This window comes from Podarcis liolepis, assembly GCF_965112155.1.
Source record: "Podarcis liolepis genome assembly, chromosome: 12".
In the NCBI taxonomy this organism is placed as follows: Eukaryota; Metazoa; Chordata; class Lepidosauria; order Squamata; family Lacertidae; genus Podarcis; species Podarcis liolepis.
In genome coordinates this window covers 22,268,496-22,295,730 of record NC_139563.1, presented here as the reverse complement: position 1 = coordinate 22,295,730, position 27,235 = coordinate 22,268,496, and the positions used below count along the sequence as shown (strand labels likewise).

The 27,235-nt window shown below is 43.6% G+C and overlaps 1 protein-coding gene and 1 long non-coding RNA gene across 5 annotated transcripts in view; one reads left to right on the top strand and one right to left on the bottom strand.

The window, feature by feature from the left end:
- KIAA1217 overlaps nucleotides 1–27,235 on the top strand; it is a 358,790-nt gene that overhangs the window by 250,290 nt on the left and 81,265 nt on the right. For 3 of the 4 annotated variants that reach the window (XM_083467360.1, XM_083467361.1, XM_083467362.1), the window contains one exon: nucleotides 20,609–20,801. In XM_083467360.1, coding sequence (XP_083323486.1) covers nucleotides 20,609–20,801 — 193 coding nt within the window. Of the gene's footprint in view, nucleotides 1–8,907; nucleotides 8,989–20,608; nucleotides 20,802–27,235 lie in introns of all 4 variants that reach the window. The other variant, XM_083467359.1, reaches the window with a different exon arrangement.
- LOC310689723 lies at nucleotides 16,431–27,124 on the bottom strand. Its single transcript, XR_014517622.1, has 3 exons — nucleotides 27,029–27,124; nucleotides 17,351–17,488; nucleotides 16,431–16,488 (listed from the first exon to the last, which is right to left on the bottom strand). It is a non-coding gene; the product is annotated as an uncharacterized lncRNA (long non-coding RNA).

The window sequence follows — 27,235 nt, the reverse complement described above, 5'->3', positions numbered from 1 at the left end:
ACATGTTTCTCATCCCTACTCTGTGGACTGGTTTTAACATAGCACTAAATCATGGTTTAGCACGGGGGTGGCTAACCTGTGGTTATCTGGATGTTGTACTCCAGTTCCCATTTGACCCAGCTAGCATGGCCAGTGGTCAGCGGTGATGGGAACTGGAGTCCGACATCAGTTGGAGAAGGCCCCATCTCTCATCTTGAGCCTCGTTCATCAGACAAATGAAGGGTGTTCTCAGTTAACACCAACAGAGGTGACCATCCCATCATCTTCAATCCTAGTATTTTATATTCAGCTACTTTGTGCTGTTTAGTGGCTAATGATAGTCATTGATAGCTCTGCCCTCCATTAACTTGACTTTAAAATGTGATCAATCATCGTTCCCACTCTGCTCAGTTCACCACTTCCCAGGGAGATCAAAATGCAGAAGGGTTGTGTTGGAACGGCATATTTAGACTGTCCCAGGGCCCGTTTCAATTGCCCAGTCTTGTGATGCCTTGATGGAGAGTGAGTGGGAAGGCATTATTCACTTTTTATGACTGCCAAGAAGGATTCATGGCTATAGACATAGTGATAATCACTTTATATTTATATAGTGTCAGACATCCAGTGGGAATCCCAAGTCCCTATACAAACATCATACAAGCCTTGGATCATTAGGCCTCTGCTTTACAAACACCACAGGGTTTTCGATGCTTTAACCTCTAATAATGATTGCTCCCAGGTAGAAGATTCCTAAGCTGCAGCAACTTATTATAAATGGGAAACTCCCCTGTAATAATCCTAGCAAACCTCAGCATTTTGCTCTCTACGACGGACCCTGGGGAGCATTCCAGAGTGCAGATGCTCCAGTCCTGAACTTCAGTGAGTGTTGTTTTAACACAAAGAGAGATTATTTATTGCCTAAGACTACTGTGAAAGAATTTCCCTGGAGGCTGAACCTGGTGTGCTCTCTGAATTTCTCTCTCTCTCTCTCTCTCTCTCTCTGTCTCTCGAGCTCCTATTTCTAAATAAAATATATATTACAACTGCTTGGAGAGAGAGAAAAACCAACAACCCAGTTTCCTCTAAAGAATAAATAAATGTATCTTAACAGCGCACATAATTTTTTCCAGTGGCTGAGCCAAGAAAATACATTTTGGTCCCTTCCTGAGCCTTGCTCCAGTTGGATGTCTGGAGGAAGAACCTGCACCAAGTGCTATGTAGTCTTCCCACCCCCGTTGTCCATGGAGTGGTGAGGGTACTAGGATATGTACCCATTGTCACGAATTCATTTGCTCCCTCCATGTGTAAGCAATGTGTGGGGGTCAGTGCTGACACAGTCATTTAGTGGTTGCAATGGTACTAGTTCCAGGGATGCTGTGAGCATGCTTGCCATTTTTGTGTGCCGGTTTTTGTTTTTGTTTTACTTCCTGGCTGTGTGGTTTTCAGATGTCCCTTCCTAGACTGAAGATGTGTGTGATATGGTGACTGCTGTACTGGCCTAGCAGTAGTAGCACATTTCTGTATCCAGGACAGTGGTCTACCAGCTCCATCTGGTATGCAGGCTGAGACCCTACCTGCCCGCAGACTGTCTCGCCAGAGTGGTACATGCTCTAGTTATCTCCCACTTGAACTACTGCAATGTGCTCTATGTGGGGCTACCTTTGAAGGTGACCCAGAAACTACAACTAATCCAGAATGCGGCAGCTAGACTGGTGACTGGGAGCGGCCGCCGAGACCACATAACACCAGTCTTGAAAGACCTACATTGGCTCCCAGTACGTTTCCGAGAACAATTCAAAGTGTTGGTGATGACCTTTAAAGCCCTAAACGGCCTCGGTCCAGTATACCTGAAGGAGCGTCTCCACCCCCATCACTCTGCCCAGACACTGAGATCCAGTGCCGAGGGCCTTCTGGAGGTTCCCTCACTGCAAGAAGCAAAGCTACAGGGAACCAGGCGGAGGGCCTTCTCGGAACGCCCTCCCATCAGATGTCAAAGAGATAAACAACTACCTGACATTTAGAAGACATCTGAAGGCAGCCCTGTTTAGAGAAGTTTTTAATGTGTGACATTTTAATGTATTTTTAATCTTTGTTGGAAGCCGCCCAGAGTGGCTGGGGAAACTCAGCCAGATGGGCAGGGTACAAATAATAAATAATTATTGTTGTTGTTGGCAGCAATGCATCTGAGTACCAGTTGAAGGAAACCAGAACAGGACTCTGGACTCAATGGGCCATTGGCCTGATTCAGCAGGTTCGTCTTAAGTTCTCCACATATCTCTCTACTCTAGGCATAACTAGAGTAGGAATGCTCAGCCCGGATATCCTGGGGAAACCATCTGCCTTGATGAGAGCTGACAACATCAGTTTCTTTCCTTTCACTTAAGTAACAAGAGACATGCATTCCAGGACACAAGGGTGCGGAGAGGAAAGCTTCAGATTTATACATTTTGTAGTGGCTTCTGTTAAGGTATAGAATTTCCACCCAAGGCAAGTGGAACAGACCGAGACAAAAGCTAAGCAGTTGTTGTGAAACGTGAAGGAATGGCTATAATGCATTTGCGTTGTTATGCAACAAAAGTTCCTCAGAAATTTGGGTCAAGGAAGCAGGACTGCAGGAATGCTAGCCGTTCTGCATTATGAACCAAAGGGACAATTGCTTCCGTTCTCGCCCCACTGTTTTCTCATGGATTCAATAGTTTTGCTGCCTAGTCAGCACGTTGCACAATAAATGCGTGTTTGTTTCCCGCTGTTGCCCCTGCAGTCTGCACATCTTCCCCAAAGCAAGCCTCTTGTTGCTCAGATGTCACAAATCTTGGCACACTATTTGGTACTTGCAGGAATGTGGTGCTTTTTGCAAAGTAGCTATTGTAATCTGTGTGACTTTGGACTCGGGTATCTGAAGGAATGCCTGCTGCCATGGGAGCCTGCCCAGCAATTGTATTCATCATCAGAGACCCTTCCCAAGGCACCTCTGCCATATGAGGCTTTGCCACTAACAACTAGGGAGAGGGCCTTTTTGGTGGTGGTGCCCCAGTTTTGGAACAATCCCTCCCCAAGGATGCTTGCCTAGAAGCTGAGAGGTAAGCAGAAAACCACTCAGACCCATGCTTTCTAGGCATGGGCCAAGCAGAAGTGTGGACGAGCCCTAAATTGGGGCCATAATGAGGGCAAAGGGTTAAGACTACCCCCTCCCTCCCTTACACACACACACACACACACACACACACACACACACACACACACAAACAAAAAATCCTGGCTGCCCTCTTTTGGCAGATTGTGTTTTTTATAAAGCCTGCACTTAATGGTACAGATACAGTGTAGGGACACATCATCTGGTTTGACCCTGGGACTGCAGTTCTAGAGTCTTACCTGGCAGTAAACGCCACTGAAAACTATTTATTCCAGATCAGGAATGAGGAACCTGGTGCCGTCCGGGGTTACTGGACTCCTGTCAGCCCCAGGCAGTCGGGGACTATGGGGTTTGTAGTCCAGCAATACCTAGAGAGCTGCAGGTTCCCCACCTCTGTTCCAGAATGATGCTGTGAGTATATATAGCAGTAACCAGGAATAGGGGATTTCAGAAATGTGGTCTCTTATGCTAACAAACACTTGGATTCAGCCTTATTTCCATTCTGAAGGTGAAAGGGAGATAAAATAAGAGACAACAAAGAAGTGGAAGAATTGGGTATCCTTAGAAGTAATATTTTCAAGTGTAAGAACTTGTGGATTCTTTGGTACCCCATATTTAAAGCAAAACACACTGGCACAGGACTTGGAAGCTTTGTAAGTTGAAAATGATTTCATATGCTGCAGATTCTTTTAGCTTTTAAAACCCAGACTTGGCTGCTGAACAATTATGTCATCAGCTCCTCGAATCCAAGTCTACTCCTACACCCCGGCTTTCTAAGCCCAGTAGAGCCAGAAGCATGCATGTATTTTGGCTAAATGAGATGCATGTGAACAGATATTTCTTGTAAACTAACTGGGGCTTGATTGAATTAGCATTTTGTTTGCTGTTCAGAACTTTCCTAATCTGTGCCCCTAACGTATCTACCCCAAATACAGTGGTACCTCGGGTTACATACGCTTCAGGTTACAGGCGCTTCAGGTTACAGACTCTGCTAACCCAGAAATAGTACCTCGGGTTAAGAACTTTTCTTCAGGATAAGAACAGAAATCGCGCGGCAGCAACATGGCAGCAGGAGGCCCCATTAGCTAAAGTGGTGCTTCAGGTTAAGAACAGTTTCAGGTTAAGAATGGACCTCCAGAACGAATTAAGTATGTAACCAGAGGTACCACTGTGCATTTCAGTGGAATGAATGCAGGCTGTGATGTTTACTCAGTGGTTTCCTGTCCAAGTTAAGCCTTGCTTGAGCAACAAAGGCCTTATCCTGTGTTCCTGTATCCTTTGGTTGGCCTTTGGTTCTCCTGACCCCTAGGCTTTGTCGACAGCTCCTGATTCCAACTGCAGCACAGACTGCTGCCCGCAGCCCAGCCTTGGCAAATTCATGTAAAATGGAATCTATTTGTGGATGGCAAGATAGGACAGCCTTCAGACTTGGCCTTTGTCTCTTCTCTATCAGAAGCCAGTGGGAATTGCTAAACCAGTGTGGCAAACTGGACTTGGACTGAGGAGATCTGGGTTCATTTCTAGTATACCACGTAGCCTCCTTGACTAATCAGGATCTTGTGTGATGAAGCATTTTCTGCAGCTAAAAAAGATTGACTAATTTCTCAGAGATAGCTAGCCAGGGTGTATGAGCAAATTCCTGTCTGACTCTTATATAGTCTAGGCAAGTATATACTGGTGCGTGCTGAACAAAGCCATTTGTTAACTCGCGTGTCACTGTTGGAACTGATGAGCGGATGACAGGTACTTATTGGAAGAAGAGAGGAATGCCATGAAAGCCTTTTTAATAATAAGGTAGATATATAAACCTTGTCATTTGGATGATTTGGTACCAAATAGCTGGGCTCCCCCACCCCCACGGGCTACAGAAGAGGTTTTGCTATGCTATCAAGCTTGCAATGTGCTGTCAACTTCGAGTCTTAAATAGTGCCAGAGAAAGCTCAGGCTTAAGAGTGTATCTCTCTCACTGTGTGTGTGTATTTAGCATGTCCTCTCCCTCTCCCTTGCAAAGGGTCTGAACATACTAACTAGTCTTTTTGTGTGCCTAATAATAATAATAATAGTAATAATTTTTTTATACCCCACCTATCTGGCCAGCCAATAATCCAATAACCTATTAAACATTAAAAGCTTCCCTAAACAGGGCTGCCTTCAGATGTCTTCTAAAAGTTTGGTAGTTGTTGTTCTCTTTGACATCTGGTGGGAGGGCGTTCCACAGGGCGGGCGCCACTACTGAGAAGGCCCTCTGCCTGGTTCCCTGTAACTTGGCTTCTTGCAGTGAGGGAACCGCCAGAAGGCCCTCGGTGCTGGACCTGAGTGAAGGTAGGAGGGCTGCTGGCAAAGTGGCGTGGCTCCCTCCCTCGCCCAGGAAGCAGCCTGCCATGGGGGGCTCGCTCCACCCCCTATGGGCGGCTTGCCCCTTGGGATGCGCTCCCTACCCCATGGCTCCCACCCCTGGGGCATGTGTGCCACTCTGGGTGCCAGAGCAGCTAGCTCTGCCTCTGGTTGGACTAAATGATCCTCAGAGTCCCTTCCAACTCTGTGATTCTATAAGATAGATCAAAACTTTCTTCCCTGTGTAAGACATTTGAGTTACTATCTGAAGGATTTTTCTTGGGTTTAATTGGATGTTCTGATTTTGAACTTGGGGGGGGGACCTTTCATTTTCATTTAGCTGACACATGGGAAGGTTGCAGTGAGGTCGAACAACAGAGCAACATTTTTGGGGAGAACTTAGATGGGATAGTAGAGTCCCACCCCATCCCCCAATTTCAGCTAACACTCAAAATTGCAGTTGTGTGCTTTAGAGTGTTACTTGCAGAACTGGTGTATCTTTTGATTAACCAGGTCAGTTTAAGAAAGTAAAGCTAGGAGGAAAATAACAGATCCAAATACAAAGGACATTGCTGAATTTTGAAAACAGCTTTTATTCTTTTCCGCCCCATACCTCATTTTCAAAATATTATCCCTATTAAATAGTGATCTTCATTTCTTTACAGCTTATCCCTGTGTGTTTCTTATTTCCAGTAAGTCATAATCGGCTTATGAGCAATGGAATAATTTCCCCAGCAATATCAGGAAGGAGAAGGACAATGATTTTGGGGAGAGAATCAACAAAAAGTACTGATGGTGGGTGGGAAAATCAAGAAACCATTGTTTTTGCATAACTCTGTCTTCTTAATAATGAAGGGATGGGGACAGAAAATGATGGGCAAATCTTTGGAGCTGCAAGAGTAATTTTCCAAACATGTCCTTCAAACAGCTTGATGAAAGTTAAAAAAACCACATCCATATGTAGGTGGTAAAAAGGGGCCTCCCTGCCCCCCCCCCGCATTGTTGTTGCTAACCAGCATTTTATATTAGCAAGCAGGAACTCAAGCATGTGTGTACTTTGAGAGATGCAGAAGCCAGGTCATAAATAGCTTTTGGAAATACGTAGCCTTAGGAGTGTGAATTTAAATGTTTCCCCAAATTTCCTTCCGCTTTGTTCTTACTATTGGCACGCCAGGCCTATGAGACTTGGCTGCTATCTCTCTGCTTATTTGCAAATATTCTTCTTCGCTTCTTTCCACTTGATTGCAACTGCCAAATGCTTGTCTCATTCGATGTCTGCTCTTCATCTAGGCTTCCAGCCTCAATGTGATGTGATGGCTGAAATGGTTGTGTGGCTTTTAATATGCAGCTGCTGAATTTAGCTCTGACCTCCATGTTTCAGCCGGATTGCCGTTCCTCAAAGTTTCCACACCCAAAGCAAGCTCTATCAGGAAATCTCTCTTCCCTGCCCCCCCCCCGGCAACATAGCCCAATAAAATCCTCATCTGCAGGAAATATGCATTTGATCCAATTTCCTTCCTAAGCCCTTTCAGAGTCCAGGTCCTTCCTAGGTAAATACCGGTATCTGCAAATTTAGATCCTGCCATTGTTTTCATTAGGTCTCACTTCCATCTCTTAATTCTTGGATGGCAATCAACATTAGAATTTTCTCTGTAATGCATCTGGGAATTAGGTGCTTAATATTATTATTATTAGAACTGCAAGCTTGAAGTGGATTAGTCAATGAAAGCTTTATTCTGTGGGTCCAAGTTATACTAGAGGGGCTGTTTTGATCCTGTTGGGTTACTGAACTTATTACTATAAAATCGAATACAGTAGTATCTAACACCTCAGAAATGCACCTATTTTGAGTATTAGGTAATATGCAGATTTATTTAAATATAATTTATTGGTTTGCTGGTAAATTTGGGGAAATCAGTTTGCCTAACCAAACTGGTTAATAGCCTTAGGCTGCATTCCTAAACACACTTGCCTGGAATTAAGTTCCATTGAATAGAATGGGATTTACTTCTGAGTACAGTACGCATGCATGGGATTGCTCTATGATGTTGAGTGCTAGACTCTTAATACCATGCAATAAACCGTCTCTAAAAAGAACCCTGCTGATGGTTGGATCAGAGCAAAGATCCAGCTAAGTCCAGCATCCTGTTCACAAGGTGGCCAGCCAGTTGCCTGTGCAATAGTCCTTTTCCTACCATTAGGCGGAGTGAAGTGACCCCCTCAGGCAGCACATACTGAAGGGCAGAGATCAGCTGCAAGGCATTGCACTGAGCTCTGTGTCCCATGCAACCTGCCTTGCATGCCCTATGTGAGCCTGCCCGCTCCCTCTGCGCAGACCCACTGCCAGGACTGAATTGATCTCTGGTCCACTCAGCTTCCGTACCTGGAATGTGATGTGGGGCACATATTCCTGTAGTGGGTCAAGGCACTTCAGTGAAACTGTTTTGGAGGGGCGAGACCAGGGAGCTGCTCTTTTGAAATGCCTCACTTTTGCTTCCTGTGTGTGTTTACACATCGTGACTATCAAAGCTGATAGAATATGCATACCTGTATAATGCTGAACTGTTTCTGTATCAACGGAAGCTGGATTACTGCTTATTAAGCAACAAGCCTTTCTTGTGCTTTTTTCCTTTAATGGGTCCAGTTCCTTCCATTATTAACTCCTTACTGAATCCCCCTCGCCAAATTTAATGAACAAATTGGGGAGGTAGGGGGAAAGGAAGCTGGGTGACAGGGGATAAAATATTGAGAAGTTTCGGTACAGAGCTTGGCAGGAATGCTGGAGAGAAAAGATGAAGGATATTCAGATGTATGTTCTAGAAGATACCTTATCCATTATACATCACGTAGATGTATAAAGTTGGGGACTTTCTCCTGCAAGTCCCAAAGATCTCAGAAGCCCACTCTACATGAAGCAGGGCTTTCAGTGTGGCTGCCCCTATTCTGTGGAATAGCATTGCTGTTGAGATGCGGCAGGTGCCCATGGCCTGCACTTTCTGGAAACAACTGAAGAAGTCTTTTCTTTTCGTTTTCCTGACAGGCTTTCCCAGACTGATAAATGGGTCTTTACCATGAGTGTCCTCTTGTGAGGATTTTAGTCTTGTTTTCAACATATTTGTTACATTTGTATTTTTAAATTGTGTTTTAATTATTTTACACCTAAATCGTCTTGAGACAGTGGATTAATAAATTGTTGTAATAATAATAATGGCAATAAGGATAAGCGTGCAAGCAGCTACAATTCCCAACTTGAAACCTTCCAGTACTGCCTGCTATTTAATTCTTTTCTTCATACTCTTTATGCTTTGTTCAATCCTATTCTTTTCCAGTCCGCTGCTGTTTTATTGCTGTACATTTCCATTTTATGTTTGTACTCCATCTTTTTGTTTTGTTTATTTTAATTTTTTCTCTCTTCTCCCTCCCTCCTTCCTTTTCCTCTCTCTCTCTCTTCTGATTCACAGGCTTTGCAGTGCATGTTGGTCTCCCTCCATTCAGAGCTTGACATTCAAAGGTACTTGATGAAAATTGAATCCTCTCAGAGAGTTAGTACTGCACTTTTCTTTTTTCTGCATTCTGCCTTGGATTGATCTTGCTGTTTTTTTGCTTTGCCTTCCACTCACTGTGTGAAGCTTGCCATCCCAAAGAGTGAAATTGTCCCTGGTTAAATCTGGCCCATTACCTTTACCTAAATCTGGCCCTGCATGTCTTGTTTTCCTGCCCAGATGTGGATTGGGTAGCAAAATGCATGGACACCCATTTCTAACATTAGTTCTGAAGTGACGAATTTCTGTATGACAAAGTCTACGCATATCAAAAGCATATCAGAAGAGGCATGGAGAAGACAGATCAGCTTCTGCATCCTTTTGAGAGCCACGTAATTTCTAGTAACATGATCATATTGCACTGGGACTGTATTTTTATTGTATTTCCTGTTTCAAATGTAGCAATTTCATATATTCTCTTGTGTCGTATGTATTGGCCTGCGCTTGTTTGTTGCTATGCAAGAAAGTTGCCTAAAGCTGTTGCATTTATATGGTAAGGTCTTTACAGCTTCTTTCAAACATAGGTTTCCTCTGTGCCTAAAAGGCATTTTCGTCTCCCTGTGTTTTTCAAATTCTATAACAGCACTTCAATTAGAAAAATCTTATATGTCACAGTAAGCAATTATAATTTTTCAAGGAAAGGTCTGTACTTGAGTAGCTCTACTACACCCATTAGCTTTTGTAAAGAAATGTCACAAACACATTCTTCTTTCCCGTTGCATTCATTTCAGATGCCCATTGGATATTTGTGTTCAAGAGACAATGGGAGTGTAATTTGCTCCTTGGATCAGAACAAATTGTCTCAATGCTCACGTAATAATGTCTTTTAGCATCTATTTATTCTGTTTTTCTTGTTGCTGTGACTTCAGGAAGTTATTGGGGATATTTTGGGCTTGAACCAGTATATTAAGTCTTATTTTATTTTCATTTCAGCATTACAAAACGCCAGTGGCTGGCAGAATCCTCCTGCCCCTAGATGAAATTCAGACAGCTCTAATAATAAGGACTGTGGCAGTGATAATGGGGGACATGACTTCTAGCTTAAACCTGTTGCAAGATGTAACAATAGTTTGGAGAATGGGGAACAAACAGTATTCCTGATGGACCTGACAAGCTTTGAAAAACTAAAAAGGCTTCTGTCAGGTACAAGAATGTGAGGGCCCTGGGACGCCTTACAGTGAAATTGTTTTGATAAGAGCTATCCTCTGGAAGATAAAACTCAGGTTTATGTACCTTTCTGGAGCTGACAGGCAATTGCCCACCACAACTGTTTTGTCTCTCAGTAGTTCAGTCTGTAGTGAAACATTTGAGGTTCCACTTCTTCAGTTATTGTACTATTCCTCCTCATATTGTGCTTCAGGCAAGGCTGGTGCATCTGGGACCCCCTCATCTTTTCAAAGGCCCAGTTTCCATGTCATGGCCAGATCATAAAATAGGCTTAGGGGACATACTGCAGGCTTATATGCCTCCCCCTTCTACTTCCCTCACACATTTCAATTATCTCCTCCACTGCCTTGTTCTCAGAAGCTATAATTTGCAGTGACTTCTGAATCAGGCAATGTGTGCTGATCGCTAACTGTAGTCTGCCTTGGAATCAGAAGCCCACTTCCAACCATAGTCTCTTATTCCGATTGTGGCAGGTAAACTATAGTTTGCAATAACAACAGTATGCCCAGTGTGGACATTGAGGCAAATCATGGTCACCAAGAATAGTTACCAATAACCAACATTTTCCTGATTAAGATCCCACAGTGACCTTGAAAAGGGAAGGAATTAGTGTGTGGTGATGCACACAATCCTATAGCAGGCACCTTGTGACATCTCAACAAGTCAGTGAATTTGGTTGGGGGCGAAAAATAAACCCAAACTAGATCTATCAGATTGCTACAAACGTCCTTTTCCTTTTAGTCTCCTCAAAAGAATGGAGTTAATTTTTACTAGCAGCTGAAAATGTGAACCATCTTAGGAAGCTTCTACACAATTAAAAAAGGGAGCAGGAACAAGTGACCTACATATTTCATGTTAATTTCTTTACAGTCCTTGGAAGAGAGCATATTTTTGGCTGATCATATCAGCAGGAAGCAATGCGGCTGATCAACATTAGAGGGAAGTAGTCAAGGTTGCTTGGAAATTCTGCAGATTTCATTTAAAAAAAAGAATTCCTTCCCTAAGAATGCAAACCACATAGTCACTGAGCCAACTAAAATCACTCAGGCTGCAATCTGCTGAATACGAACTTGAGAGTGAACCCACCAATAAGGGTGGGGCTTTCCCCTGAATATACATTCATAGGATCACACTGCATGGCCCATTAAAACCAGCAGGACAAGTTATGCTATCACAGTGGTACCATGGGTTACAGATGCTTCAGGTTACAGACGATTCAGGTTACAGACTCCGCTAACCCAGGAGTAGTACCTTGGGTTAAGAACTTTGCTTCACGATGAGAACGGAAATTGCACGATGGCGGTGCAGCGGCAGTGGGAGGCCCCATTAGCTAAAGTGGTATCTCAGGTTAAGAACAGTTTCAGGTTAAGAACGGACCTCCAGAACGAATTAAGTTCTTAACCCGAGGTACCACTGTACTAATTTAAGACTAATTTAAGCCCATTGGCTTTTAACGGGATTTTGGCTGCAATTCTACGCAAGCTGATTATTTAGGGGGAAATTCTGTTGGAATATCAGAGTTAGAGAAACTTTCCAACTCTTGAAAACCCCAAAAGATGGAGACTCCTCCACTGTAACCTCAAAGCTCCCATGCTGTAGCTGATGGCTTCTATGTCCATAATAAAAGCTACAATAGAAGAATTGTGGAAACTGTTTGCAGCCTAATTAGATTTTTGCATGAAGAGCAGATTAATAAGCATATTGTTGCACACTACCCCTATCTTTGAGCAGTGTGAGATTCTGGGGGTTCCAGGTGCTTAACTAGGGCTCAATTTTCCTTTTGGGAATGAGGCACAGCAGAGACTGTGGTGTCTTTATGATATAAGGTTTATTTACACATATATGCAACCTGAGCCTTCGATGGAGGGGTTCACAGCACCAACACCAAAATAAGGTCTTGCTTCTCCCATAGCCACAGCCTTGGATTCTAGCAGAAATCAGGCCTGTGACTCTCTCTGCCTTTCCATCCTGCCACTGTTGCATCCAGATTCACCTTTTGTCTTCCTAACTAACAGACAGTCTCAACTCTCAACACTATGCTAACTGCAAAAACAGTTGTGATGCTTTGCGTAGCCCAGACCTAAATACACCTGGGCCTGTTCATAGTGGAGCATTTCCAGCCTTCCCACGAAATGTAGCTCCTGTGTGAGGACTAGAGGCTTGTGATAACAGTTGAGGAAGCCAGGGCAACTAACCGGGGATAAGGCGTCCTGCAATTGTAATGTAGATGGGGCTTGAGTAGAAACATCCGTCTGTTTTGTGTGTTCTGAGTTGGGATCTCCTCCACAGCTTGCGCTGCTTTGTGTGTTTTGATTTAGGCATCCTCCTTGCATGGGGAATATTTCCATCCAATCTGTGGATAGAGGCAAACAGATAAAAACCTCCCCTCCCCGTGCACTGGCTTCACCCTCAGAATCCATGGAGCTTTATCTTTGCTTTACACATAAATTTCAATACTGCTGCATTTAAAAAACAACAACAAATCTCCTCAAAGTGGAGCACATAACAAAATCAGCTTAACATAACAAAACCAAATTAATTTGAATTTATTTTCACTCTGAAGGGCCATAGCTCGATGGCAGGCAGAGAATGTGATCTGCATGCAGAAGGTCCCAAGTTCAAGCACTGGGAGAGAACCCTTCTGGAAACCTTGGAGAGACACAGTTCAGTTAAAGTTTATTAATAGTCCACAGACCTTCAGATTCCTGAAAAAGCAAATATTTGATTTCAGGCAGAGAAGGTAGTGGTGAATGGGAGAGGAACACAAAAATGCAGGCATGCCCTTTATCAATACTTTTTTTTAAAATTGTTTAAAAGTTTAAACAATATGAAAGCAAACCAGTACTTATTAACCATTCTGTAAAAGTTTTCTGAATGCCTTGGAACACTCAGAAGCAAGCAAAGTCCTGTTGCATACAGTGGGGCTGTCTTGGAGTAAGGATTGCAGTCTTGGTCCTGTTGCAGTCTTGGTCCTGTTTCCAAAAGTAGCAGATTTCTCCTTCTCTCTTTCTGACTACATTCACACCGTACATTTAAATCGCTATGATAGGGATTGCTTCTACATCAGCCAAATGAGCAAACTGGAGGTAGCAACTGTGGCATTTATTATTATTATTATTATTATTATTATTATTATTATTATTATTTTGCATACCAAAAAAAAGGTCCCAGGCTCAGCCATCATCATCATCAAACCTTTATTGGCATCACTTACAAACATTCTGAATAAATAGGCCAATGAGAACTCGTCACCATTTCAACAGTACAGTCATTTGCCAAAGGGAAGAAGAGGCGAGCAGTCTATTTCACCTCTGTGGGACTCCAGCAAGGGCAGGGTCCTGTAGCGTACTTTGGCGGCAGAACATCAAATAGAGGAACTTGGCTACTGTCTTGGTGAGCTCCTGGTCTCTCCCCTGTAATAAGAAGCGTATAACCGCTGTCTCTGGTTTCCATGTTGGGATACATAGGTGGTCTAAGAATTGTTGGAGGAGATCAGCAGGCTCAGTCTCTGGTGGCGTCTTCAGGTAGGACTAGGAGCAAGTCCTCACTGAAACTCTGGAGAGCCACTGCCTGTCTAGTGTGGATGATACGGAGCCTAACTCAATGTAACAGCAGAATGATTCCTGCTGTGTTTCGCGTTCCATTGCACAATCCCCTCTCCCCTCTCTGCCTTTCTTCAGCCTTCAATAGCACAGTCGACTGAGTATTTTATGTGGAATGATATCTCCTCATCCCACCCCCCTCTAAAACCAATGTCCATTGAATACTTCACAATATTGGCTTCTCTTCCCCCACCCCCCACCTCCATCTCTCAATAATGAAATCATAATACACAAGAAAAAATGAGTTATAATACACCCAGCTGCTGAGTGTTTGGATTTTCTTTCTGCAGCCTTGAATCCATTTCTGTTTTCACAGGTGAAAATGCTCAAGATTGTTGTGAGGGTAGTGAGTGTGTGTGTGTGTATGTACAGAGAGAGAATTTTTTTTCATAGAAAGAAGTGAGTCTCATATGCATGTGGTGTTGACTTTCTTTCTGAAAGCAGAACTAAGGAAAACATTTAACTATTATAGATCCTGTATGTGGAAGAAGGACTTCTACATTGCAAAGACCCCTGTGGGTTTCACTGTGTCCCTCTGTGCTTTGTGCATGTATATTATTATTATTATCATCATCATCATCATCATCATCATCATCATATTTGTTAGTCATTTTTCTCACAAAGTGACCCAAAGCAACTAACATTAACAACAATGAACAACAACAACAAATGTTCCCAGTTTGCCTGTCCTTCTGAAATTGTGGTGCCCAAAGCAGACTTTGTGCTCTCAGTCAGATCTGGCCGAAGTAGAATAGAGCAATTCCATTACTTCTTGTGATCTGGATGATATACATATTAGCAATAAAAAAGTATATTTCCACTGGCGTAAAATTGTATATACGTATTCCAAAATGCAGTCTGTGCCACCAGGAATGGCGTAATATATAATATAATATAAATGAGCAATACATCAGACAAAAGTTATGAGAGTGACAAAATAGAAGGAAGGGAATGAAAGAAGATGAATGGCCAACATTATTAAAAATCATACCATAATTTAGTCAACGTCCTAGAGACTTCGTCTTAAATATCTCATTATACTGTATATTATAAGTAACCCTTGAGTTGCTTATCCTCTCTTTCCAGCCCCCTTTTGCAAAATTTGCAAAAGAAATTGATGTATTACTCAGTATCAGGAAACAAGTTCTTTTCCCCTAATGGGTGCGTCTGTATGGATTGATATAGTATTTTATACAACACTTGTATTAAGGAGGCATGAATGCCCTCATGCTCACCCTTACAGAACTGAGATTTTGCTTGTGTAAAGACACATTCTAAGTCAGTATTCCCCTGACTACTAGTCCTCCTAGTTATGGATGATGGGAGTTGTGGTCCAACAGGAGCTGGAGACCCAAGTTTGGGAAAGCTTGGTGATGGCACTTAAGAAGCATCACTTCATGGCGGCCTTCTCTGCCTCTCCACCTCATCCTTGCTGTAAGGTGTAGAAACTTACCTTTGGGCTAGCAAATGATAACACAAGAGGGGTGGCTGTGGGTGCTTACAGCTCCTAGGAAAGTGTTTTTCACCACTGCAAACCAGTATCTTTGACAGGAAAAGTATGGTGCACATGTTCTTCCTGCCAAAGAGAAGGTCCCAGGAGCAGAGGTATAATGGCCTAGGGTTGTGGCCAGCTATCAAGTCAAAAATTCAGAGTCCCTGTCTCTAGTGTCCTAGAGCTGCCTTGACAATATGAAAGAGGAGCTTTTTAGTCACTGATAAGCCTTCCCATCATTTGTGCTTCTTGGAGCCAATCAGAGTGAAAGGAGGAAAGCCAGCCACTGAGGATTGGCTCCTAGGGTCACTCTGGAGAAGGCACACAGGAAGAACATACAGTGGTGCCCCGCAAGACGAATGCCTCGCTAGACGAAAGGGTTTTTCGGTTTTGCGTTGCTTCGCTAGACGAATTTCCCTATGGGCTTGCTTCACAAGACGAAAACGTCTTGCGCTTTTTTTTTAAGCCGCTTGAAGAGGCGCAGTTGCGACGGACCGTGCTACGCAAGTCGAAAAACATCGCAAGACGAAAAGACTCGCGGAACGAATTCTTTTCGTCTTGCGAGGCACCACTGTAAGCCAGAATGTAACATGTAATTTGGCCTAATGTTCCATGTCTGCAGAGCAGATATAAATTCATGAGTGGCGTCTTTCTCAATCAATGCATGGTAAGCTGCTTAGCAGTTGAATGAACAATGCTGCCCAGTGTGGTTTGTTAGCCGTTATGAAGCTGACAGGAATCCAGAAGGGAATCTGATACAATTTTGCTCAAAAGGTAGAACCTAATTGTACCCAGTGGATGCTAGCAAAATGGCCAGATACTACCTAACATCCAGCTTGTTGTAAGAACAGCTAAACTGTGAGGAGGGGGGAATACATTGCCAAATAATTAATTCCAAAACATCAAATACTTACAGGTGTGTTTGCCTGAAAATTCTGGAGGAATTCTGTTTCACCTCATGAATTTCAGCTGAGAGACAATTAGGAAATTTGGCAGAAGACTGACTATAGAGATCAGCACACCAGTTTTGTTCTTAGGCATTTCCAAGTGTCTAACGTTCCAGGGGATCCATGATCTAGTCTCTTATTTTTAGTTTCAGTTTTAAAAGCAACCATGTGAGGAATATAATTCAGACAGGAGTAGATACACTAAGGAATATGATTTTTATTTTACTCCTTTCCCCCTAGAGCTATCTTCCTTATCTAAATTGCTTGCTCCCATGCTGATATTCATTCAGCCCTGCAGCAGAAAAAAACACAGGTATCCATATCATGCTTATAGATAGATTTTACTGGGCTGTTCTATGTCTACGCAGAATACTACTACTGAATTTCATGGGTAAGTGGGCTGGCATTGCATCCAAAGATATATTTCCCAACCCAGGGCTAATCATAGCTTCACTAATGAGCTCACTGAAAGTGAAGGAGAGACTTAGATTGGAAATATGATGCAGGGGCGGGGTTAGCCCTTATCTTGTTCCCTGATCATAACATTATTCATTCAACACCAGAGCTGCTTCAAAAGTGGGGAATGGGGGGAAGAGGTCTGATGACTGACTTTAGAAATAATATGATACACCAGTCCTGGGTGCTGTTGCAGTCAACAGAAGCTGGGACAGAGCAGTGGGAGCTCACCCATGTCGCACGACTTTGAACCGCCGACCTTCCAATCAGCAAGCTCAAGAGGCTCAGTGGTTTAGACCACAGCACCACCTGCGTGCAGTTCGAAAGCATGCCAGTACAAGTAGATAAATAGGTATTGCTGCGGCGGGAAGATAAAGCAGCTTTTTTGTGCGCTCTGACACCCGTCACGGTGTTCCGTTGCACCAGTAGCAGTTTAGTCCTGCTGACCCAGGACTAAACTCATGACTCAGAAAACTGTCTGTGGACAAACATCGGCTCCCTTGGCCTGAAGCGAGATGAACACCGCATCCCATAGTTGCCTTTGACTGGACTTAACTGTCCAGGGATCCTGTACCACCTTCTTCTTTTTAAAACCTGCTGTTGCAGTCATGGCCTACAACCCCCAGCCACATTTCAGGTGACTGAATGAAAGAATTATTGCCTTCTTAAATCCCTCTTTGTTTTTTTAGGTCACTCACTTGTCAGTTCTTGGGTATTAACGTCCATGTGCCCACATGGGGTGTTTACAACCTTGTAGCTTAGACGCGAACGACGTCATGGAGGCACTTCAAAGCATGCCTCCATTCTCTTAAGATGAAAAATGTTAGCTGTAATTCCTGGAGAGAGAGAAGGGGGGCGGGAGGGAAATACTGCTCCATAATCATGTCACTACAGGACGCTGGGTAATACCTAATATATTAATGCAAACCTTTTGTAAGCACAAAGCTCCGGAGGCTTTGGATTTCTCGTTAGGTATTTCAGAGTTATTATATTTTGTGTGTGACTGGACAAGTTGGAAACGGAGGGAGTGGAGAGAGGTTGAAGTTCCGCAGCAACCTAATGAAAACCTAATAAAAAAAGCTACAGTTGCTCCTTCAGCCAAGGTCACCAAGGGAGTATACCATGATCTGTGTCATTTCTGCAGCAAGCTCACCTCTCCCTACTCAAAAAATAAATATCCACCAAAAAGAAAAGGCCAGATGTCAGCAATATGGCTCTTTGTTTTTGAATCCAGCTTTGATCTGAACAGCATTTTCCAACCTTCTAAATATAGAACATCGCCATTGTCAGGGTTTTAAATTAAAATAAGAACTGGGATTGAATCCAGTGTTTTGGGCAGTGCGCACGAGAATATGGGAATCAGGAATCGAGGACAAGGGCATGTCAGTATAAGAACTGTCAATGGGCAGCTCAATACTAAGCCAGAAATGGGGCGAAGCCCCCAAGAAAAAGTAAGAATCACGAGACACAAGGTTGTAGGTGTCTGAAGTTGCTTGGACTGGGCCGCTTATGTTTTCTCAGTGCTTGAGTTGCTAATGTGACAGCTGTCGGCACCGTAGTGACTTAAGACTCTGCATCTCTAGGTTTTATTTCAAACTGAGCAAGGTGTTTTGGGGGGAGTTGGTTGGGAAGGGGTTGCCTGGTTTGGGGGTGACTCCTGCTTTTTTTGGGTCTGTATTTGTATTTCTTTTGGGAGGAAGGTATAGATGTTTTGCTTGTTTGGTGGTGGTGGTGGTGATGTCTCAGAATCACCAGTGCTTCTTCTGTGAGTTGGGCGTTGGGCGGTGCCCACAACAGTTCCTTAGAGTTCCACCAAAACTTGGGGGTTTCCAGCTCATCTGCAAGACAAATGGTTGGGGGAACGGCACAGGCTCAGACGTAGCCTGGATGGGCTCAGTACAAATAGCCAATGCAGACGCAGCTTTGGGCATGTTGTTTAGGCTTTCAGCCCATAATTCTTCAGCTCTGAAAGCTCTTACACCACAGCTCCTCCTTTCCTCCTTTCATAACAGATTTCTAAGAGTGCCACATAGGGAAGCCCACTTCCTTTTATATTTCAACTCGCGAGCAGTTATCTCTCAGGAACTTCCAGATCTGTAGTTATTCTGGGGTATGAAAAAGTTAAGGGCAACAAATCCTCTTAAACGCTGCATGGTTGGAATTTAGCTATGACTATAGCCAAGAAGAGGCCTTTGAATCTTGCTGTGAAACTCCACTGAAGCCTTTTGCCCAGCCCTAAAATTCTTGCACGGCTGCGGAGTTCCTGACAGCTCTCCACATTGCCAAAGCCCCTTCTGCCAGCTCTCAACATGCCCGGGCCCAGCACACAATATGCTTTCCCCAGGTCTACAAAGAAAATTCCTCTAAAGACTGATAGGAGAGTAGAGATGGGTAAACTTGCCCCAGTCAATTTTGGATTAATTTAGTAATGCATGGAAATCATTATCATCCACCCACCTAATCTGAACTAGGAAAACAGACTCCTCCTCCGGACTGGTCTTCTCTGATTCCTAAAGTGTCTTCTCCAGGTGGAACCTGTGGAACATTAACTCCAACTCCCATCAGTCTCAGCCAGAATAGACAGTGGTGACGGATGATGGGCGTTGTAGTCACTGGTTCCCAACCTCTGCTCTCTGGGCTGGTTTGACTATAACACCTAAACAGGAATAGCTAACCTGTGGCCATCCAGATGTTGTTCCATCATCTCCAGCCACATGGCCAGTGGTTGGGGATGATTGGAGTCCCAACAACATCTGGAGAGCCACAGGTTTCCTACACCTGCCTTAAAGCAAGTGGAAGGGTGGTAGCAGCAACATGCACTGATTCCCCTCAACCTGATGTGATTATAATACAGCATGCTGGGTAAATGGGAAAAAAGACAGACCTTTGTCTTTCTCTTATGACTGCTAAGATAAACCATTGAGAGGAAGAGAATGTGGGGGGGGGGGTTAGAGAGTGGCTGGCTGGTGAGTAGAGAACCTGGGAATTCTTTTCTGGATTAGATTTTAATCTGAATATTTTTTATTTTGAGGGAATAAATCAGTGCTGGACCAAAGCTTCTCTGTGCCAGCCTTTCTGTATGTGTATTCGAGGTTTGAAGTGGTGGAACCTTTGTGTATTTTCACACGGGAGATTGTAGGTGGGCTGGAGGCAAAACATTATCCTATCAAGTGACCAAACATTTTTTGCAAGGGGTGTTTCTTTTGCTTAACACATTAAAAAAGAAAAAGAAGAAGAACAGAAAGAAGAAAAAGGTGCCACCAATTGGAGATGTAGTCAACCCATCTGCTTTCTATCCTCGGCAGAGCCCAAATGGCACACTGTTGCTTGAAAGAGATATGACTTCTGTCATTGGCATGAACACTTTGAGTGAAGGGCAGGGTTTTAAAAAACGTAGTAATACAGAAGACTTAAGAGTGAAAGGTCAAAGTAGAGAGTATAAATTTGTCCCCTGTTCTCTTAGCTGAGTAATGCCTCTTCACACAACTAGCACAGCGATACTGAAAGAGACTTAAGGAAGCTTGGTGGCATAAAGCCTTTCATTCATTGCCTGTGCATTATGTTGTGTGCATATCTGCATGCTTACATGCTGTTACTGTTACAGACAATGCTAGCAATTGTCAGAACAGCAGGGAATGAAATTGCCATCTATCTAACCCATACTGTCTTAGCCTCGGGTACTTGTTAGATATGAATTTTGTGCAGTTGGACGTACCGCAATAAAAATCTTAATGGAATACCCTGGGACAATCTCTTGTAAATAACATACATGGAAGTCACCTTGAGCAAACAAGGCCTTGTATCATTCTGCATTCAGCAGCTCAAGTGATATTTTATCTACTTGTATGAGAGGGAGGAGGGAGAAATCCCTGCTCTCCTTTAGGCAGGGATCTTGAAGTTACCAAAAAAGTGTTTGCTTTCTCTTAATGATTTATTTATTTTATTTTATTTCACAGACAAGGAGCCCAAAGCTATCTCAAAGCCCACAGCCCAATTTGGGAGATCAGGCCGAATTATCAGAGGCATCTGCTGACTCCCTGGAAATCATGTCTGAAGGAGAATCTCCTTCTCCTTTCTCAAGAGGAAGCCGTACACGAGCAAGTCTTCCTGTGGTGAGGTCAACAAACCAGACAAAGGAAAGATCACTTGGTAAGGCGTTACCCACATTCTACTGCTGAACTAATGCCAGGTTTTGTTATGCATCTAATACTGTGTGTTCTCCCTGTTTATTTCACTCCCCAAATGTCTTTCAGAGTGAAAAAAACATGGTGAAAAACACAAATGAGAGGAGAGGAAGAACTTGACTTTTACTTAGCAGGCTGAGACCATGGTCCATCATTGTGTATGAAGTCAGAGAACTGTGGCTTGTTCTAACTCCAAGTAGTCATAGCAAACCTGGATCAAACTGCACTTTGATATATTTGTTATCTAACTCTGATTTGAATAAGCTACAGTTCCTTGAGTTTGTAAATGACTGGGAACCAGGCTGTGTTGTAAAGCGAAAAGGGAAGCTTCTTCTCATGAACAAATGAAGGAAAGGGAGAGTATGCAAGATTTGTACAGGCTCCCATAAAACAATCTAAGACAGCCTTCTTAATCTAGTACACTCCAGATGTTGTTGGGCTCCATCCACTTCATATCAGCTGCTGTCAGCTTGGTCAATGGTCAGGAATGATGAAACTTGTCGTACAGCAGCATGTGGATGATATAACCTCTACTACTCCTCGTTTAGATGATTGGCTGGATTTGGTTTTACTGAATGATCTTGATCCAGTGTTTGTTTCTCAGCCTCGGATGGGAATTATTATGGCCAGCCTCATAGATGAATGAGTAAAGGTTGCAAAGCCATTGTGGGGCACAAATAACTCCCCCAGGCTGTATCCAGCCCAGGTGGCACAATGGGTCAGTGTGTGTGGCTGTTAACCAGAAGGTTAGTGGTTCGAGCTCACCCAGGGTAGAGCTGTGCATTGCAGGGGGTTGGACCAGGCGATCATTTGGGTCCCTTCCAACTTACAATTCTGTTATCAAGGTTTCTCCCCTAGAAAGGCTGCTCTATCTTTTTTCTCCTGGAACTGACATGCGGATGAGTCGACCACATGGTGGCAGTGTGGAGCTGCGCAGGTGGGGGCAAAATGCCAGGTGTCCTCTTTGGGCTTGTTACCAGTCCTCTGTTGTCTATGCCTTGCATTCCTTCATACTGAGATACAACACTGCTTTTTATTGGAGTCAATCCATAACTGGTCCATCTACCCCAGTATTGTCTGCTTTGACTGGTCAGGTTCTGAAGCAACTCACTCAACCTTACCCAGCTATGCAACTTGAGATCTGAGGAATTAAACTGGGGGTCATCTGCATACAAAGCATATCCCCACCATTGGCTTACAGACCAAAAGTGTATTTGTATATTTCTACCTGTTCAGGTCTGTGTGACTGCAGAGTTCTTCCTAGCCCCAGTTCCTCAGTGGGAACCAGATCTCACTTGGAGGCATACTTGACTGCTACCCACTAATATTTCCACACACACTGCTTCTCACAGTAGCCATTCTTGCCACACGTTGAATGGGCTTGGAGCAGATTAGTGAATTTCTGTTACCAATTAGCTGCACATAGGAATAGGTAGATCTCTCAGTTTTGGTTTCTCGTTTTGCTGAACTTAAGTCCAGATCACCACATTTCCACATCAGCTTGCCATTAAAAATGTATATAAATATACAGTGGTACCTCGGGTTACATACGCTTCAGGTTACAGACTCCGCTAACCCAGAAATAGTGCTTCAGGTTAAGAACTTTGCTTCAGGATGAGAACAGAAATTGTGCTCCAGCAGCACGGTGGCAGCAGGAGGCTCCATTGGCTAAAGTGGTGCTTCAGGTTAAGAACAGTTTCAGGTTAAGAACGGACCTCCAGAACGAATTAAGTACTTACACACTTTTGTGTGCAATTTTGCCTAATATGCGCATTTCTGCAAAGTAATTTATGCCGGATTGTATGTTATTTTTTACTAACACACGCACTTTTAGGCACACTTTGCCCTAGTATATGCATTTTTGCACACGTTACTTAGCTGGAAAGTTGCATCGCAAAATTCAGAGAGGAAGGGTGGCTGTGTTTTAGTTGGTGTATCCCCCCCCCCGAAAGTGTTGATTAGATAGATTTGCCTTTAAATGTGAACCTAACCAACATTTCTTCCCCATCCCTAGCTGCACAAGTGGAAGGCAATCTTTCTCAGGAAATACTGCCATAGGACAGGCAAGCTGTTGCTATATAAGGCAATGAATGCAGATGGTTGAGGAAGGCAAAGGGTTATTGCCATAAAGAAGCTTCTCTTCTGCTGGATCCCATCTCCCAGACTGCAGAGCAGCATAAAGCAGAACGGCAGCGGGGTCATAAATCATGGGGGCTGTTCATAAACTGAACGTAGTGGTTTATTTATTCTGTTAACAATCCCAGGCCATTTTTATCAAGAGTGCTTTGATATCTGATACATAATCAGCTAAAAAAAAAGTACAAAGAAGTATAAACCAAAGGCGGTTTTAGCTGGTTTCTCTACACCAACAGAGACTCAGAATGATTAAAAGGTGGTCTTGCCATATATATTATGGGATGTGGGAGCTGATTGTGTTAATCTGCAGGAACTGTAGCCTTCCTTAGTTAATGCAGCAGGTACTTTTTGGAAATTCTCCACATAGAAGGGTTCCCCAAAAATCTGTAATGAGAGAACCAACATTATGCTATTTTTGTAATGAAAAATGTAGAACATGCCAATATGACCATGACGACTAGGGCTGATGGGAATTGTAGTACAAATCATCTATAGGGTACCTGATTGGTGGAAGTTGCTGTAGGCGGCACTTCCCGTTTATATTCTGATGCCCATGCCAGTATTCCCTCTCTTCTGAGTCCTCATTTAGGATATATTTCCTCCCTAAGTATGAAAAAAAAAAACCCCAGACAAACCACTCACTGTGAGCTCAAATGCTATGATGTAAAGACCTACATTATGATATTCTGTCAGGGTTATTGTTGTTTGTCATATCGTATGTGATATGTGGGATCCCTAAGGAATTCACAAATCCCACCAACATCTGCTTCCCCCCTTTCCCATTCTGCATGTTTTTAATCGGCTTCACTCATAAATCTTGGTGGAGAAGAGAATGGCCATGTGCATCTCTCTCCCCCCCCCCCCACCGAAGACAACAGCAGGAGACTCATCCCTCAAAGAAAATGCCTCAATGCCCTTGCAGAACTTGGACAGAGGCAAGAATGGAAAGCCTGGTGTGGGTACTGGGGGGGGGGGCAGTTACGATTACTTTGGCTTGGACCCTAAGATAAGTTAGTTATTATTAAGTTCACATGAAGGAAGTTTCCTTCTCTTGATTCTTTATTTCTCCCAGCATTGCCTGCCGTCATTTGTTCTCCCTCACACCCCCCCCCCAAAAAAAAGCTACTCCAGAAGGTTGGAGAGGCATCCTGGACAATGTGGGGCAAGGGAAGTTGTCTGAACATCTACTTAAGGTAAAGGTAAAGGAACCCCTGACCATTAGGTCCAGTCGTAGCCGACTCTGGGGTTGCGGCTCTCATCTCACTTTATTGGCCGAGGGAGCCAGTGTACAGCTTCCGGGTCATGTTGCCAGCATGACTAAGCCGCTTCTGGCGAACCAGAGCAGCGCACAGAAACGCCGTTTACCTTCCCGTCAGAGCGGTACCTATTTATCTACTTGTACTTTGATGTGCTTTCGAACTGCTAGCTTGGCAGGAACAGGGACTGAGCAACAGGAGCTCACCCCGTCGCGGGGATTCGAACCACCGACCTTCCGATCAGCAAGTCCTAGGCTCTGTGGTTTAACCCACAGCTCCACCCGCGTCCATTTGAACATCTACCTACTTTGTGTTTATTCCCTATCTCATTATTCCCCCACCCACCCCATTTCCAGGAGTGGCTTTTTGGTGGAGCACAACTGACAGGCAACGTTATATTATTCAGGCTCTACTAAAGCACTTATTCATGACCAAGTAAAATCAAAAGTTCTTTTTGTAAGTTGGAAAAGTTTTATCATTTATACATGATTTTTTTAGGTTTCTTGGGGGGTCGAAGGGGTGCTTTTCTGAAGGAGTAAATGCACGTGTGCTCACTTTTGTGGACTGTTTGTCAGTACATAGGTTGTAGAAACCCACATTTCATTTGCAGCAGCTTATGAAAGGCAAAGAAACAAGCTTTTCTCTCTCTACGTAATTCTAGAACCTGAATCATCCAGTTATGATTCTGAGTAGGAGAAGATGAAGGACAGACCCATGAACCTCCTTCTTGCACATAGTTAAACTCTGCTATTTGCTAAGACAAAATGTGATTGTGGCTACCAGTGCAGGGTTTTTTTAAAAAAGGAATTAGACAAATTCATGGAATCTAATATTGCCAATGGCTAAGGATGGCTGTATCCTATCTCCAGGATCAGAATGAATATGCCCTTACTATCAATCACTGGGGAACAGCAGAAGAGAGCTATTGTGTTCATGTCCTGCTTGTGGCTTCTCGTAGGTATCTGATTGGCCGCTAACAGAAACAGGATAATGGACTAGATCAGGGGTCTGCAACCTGCGGCTCCGGAGCCGCATGTGGCTCTTTTACATCTTTGCTGCGGCTCTGGGGCGGATACTAGCGAGGGGAGGAGGCGCATTGTGCGCCCCGACACTCCTCACTGTGGCGGGCGCTGTACTGGCTGTGACGTCGCATGGGGGTGGTGCGTGCGTTAGTCACGCACCGTCCCAACATCACCTTCCCGCCCGCTGTCAGATCGTGGCTCCAGAGATATATTTGTTTTAAATGTCGCAATGGTTTTGCGGCTCCCAGTTGTTGTTTTTTCTTCGGAAACGGGTCCAAGTGGCTCTTTTTGTCTTAAAGGTTGCAGACCCCTGGACTAGATAGGCAATCCATGGGGAGTCTGCCATCCTCCAGGTGCTGCTGTGCTGCACTCGCATCGGTTATAATGGCTGGGCTGCTGGGAGCTGGAGCCCAAAAACATAGCGAGTGCCACAAGTTCCCCATCCCTGAGATAGGTCTGATCCTGCTTTCCCACTGTTTCATTTCTTCATTCCATCATAATTATGATGTAATGCACGTTGGGATCAGTCAAATTTCCTTCCCAAATTGCAGGAGGGTCCATATACTGTAGGAAAGAGAAGCAGATATCCCCCAGAGAGTGAGATCCAAGTATATCAATGTGCAGTTTATATATAGTATAACCCTTTATATGACCAATTCACCAAACCTCAAAGGTCAATGCTTATAGGACATTTGCACTATACTGTTTGGCAACTGAGGTTCAGGGTTAAGGAAGTAGGAAGCTACTAATTTGGCTTAGCGTTTCCCTCTCTCTCTCTGCCATTCCTCATAGGCCCCCAACTTGTTCCAATCTAATAACTGTATCACAATACATGTCAAAGGGGTGTCATCCACTTCTCTTTGGGAGGATTCAGGTAGGTAGCCGTATTGGTCTGACACAGTCGAAATATATTAAATTTTTTTAAAAAAATCCAGTAGCACCTTAGAGCCCAACTAAGTTTGTTCTTGGGTATAAGCTTTCGTGTGCAAGCACCTTCTCTTTGGGAGGGTATGGCTGAACTCCCACTTATTGTATGTGAACAGGTTTGCACTCAAAAGTGACTAGTGAGGCATGCCTTCTGTTAGAAGATTTCTGAAATTTCATCCCTCTATTCTGTAGTTCTTTGCATATTAGAAGAAAATTATCTGCGCCGAGTTTAGGGAGATAGCTATATTTGATTAGTCGAGAGGGATTCCTCACTCTGAATGGCATTTTCTATATTATGTAAACAACCAGTTGATAATTTGGAGATAAAGAATTCCTTCCCTAAATATGTCCATATAGCATTTGATAAAGCACCAGTGATAAAGTACACAGTGTATACATTTGATCAGTGGCCCCACGTCTTCCAAGTGATACGGAGTCAGAAGTTGTAATTAAGGGGTGTTTAAATAATAGACAGTGATTTATTAGCTGCATACGGGTTCAAAGACTGTAGGTTTCACACCATTTCACAGCCACAAACAACATGCCATCATACTCTTAAATTGCCTCGTTAAACATTAATGCTTCTTGAGTGATGCTTTTCTGCGGCATTTCCACCCTTTTCATCGAGCTGCAATACTGTGTGTCAAAATCAACTTTAGAACAAATAATTTTTTAAGTTCAGAATATGGCAGCCCCATTCATGATTGATTGGTACTTCCTGTCTGGAAAACACCCATTGGCTGTTGTTTTTCTGTATACAGCTAAGGCCTTTGCTTTTGACCGTAAAACTCTATATAGCTTGGAATCCTGGATAGCCAAAGGCTCACCAGCTTAGGTATGAATCTACTTACTGTATAGAATCTGTATGGGATGCCCTGCTCCAGGTGCTTCTTTCTTCAGAGGCTGGTGAAAGGTAATAAGGGCTTGCATCCAATGTAGTACAGTCGTATCTTGGATCCCGAACACCTTGGTACTTGGACATTTTGGCTCCCAAACGCCACAAACCCAGAAGTGAGTGTTCTGGTTTGCAAACGTTCTTTGGAACCTGAATGTCCGAC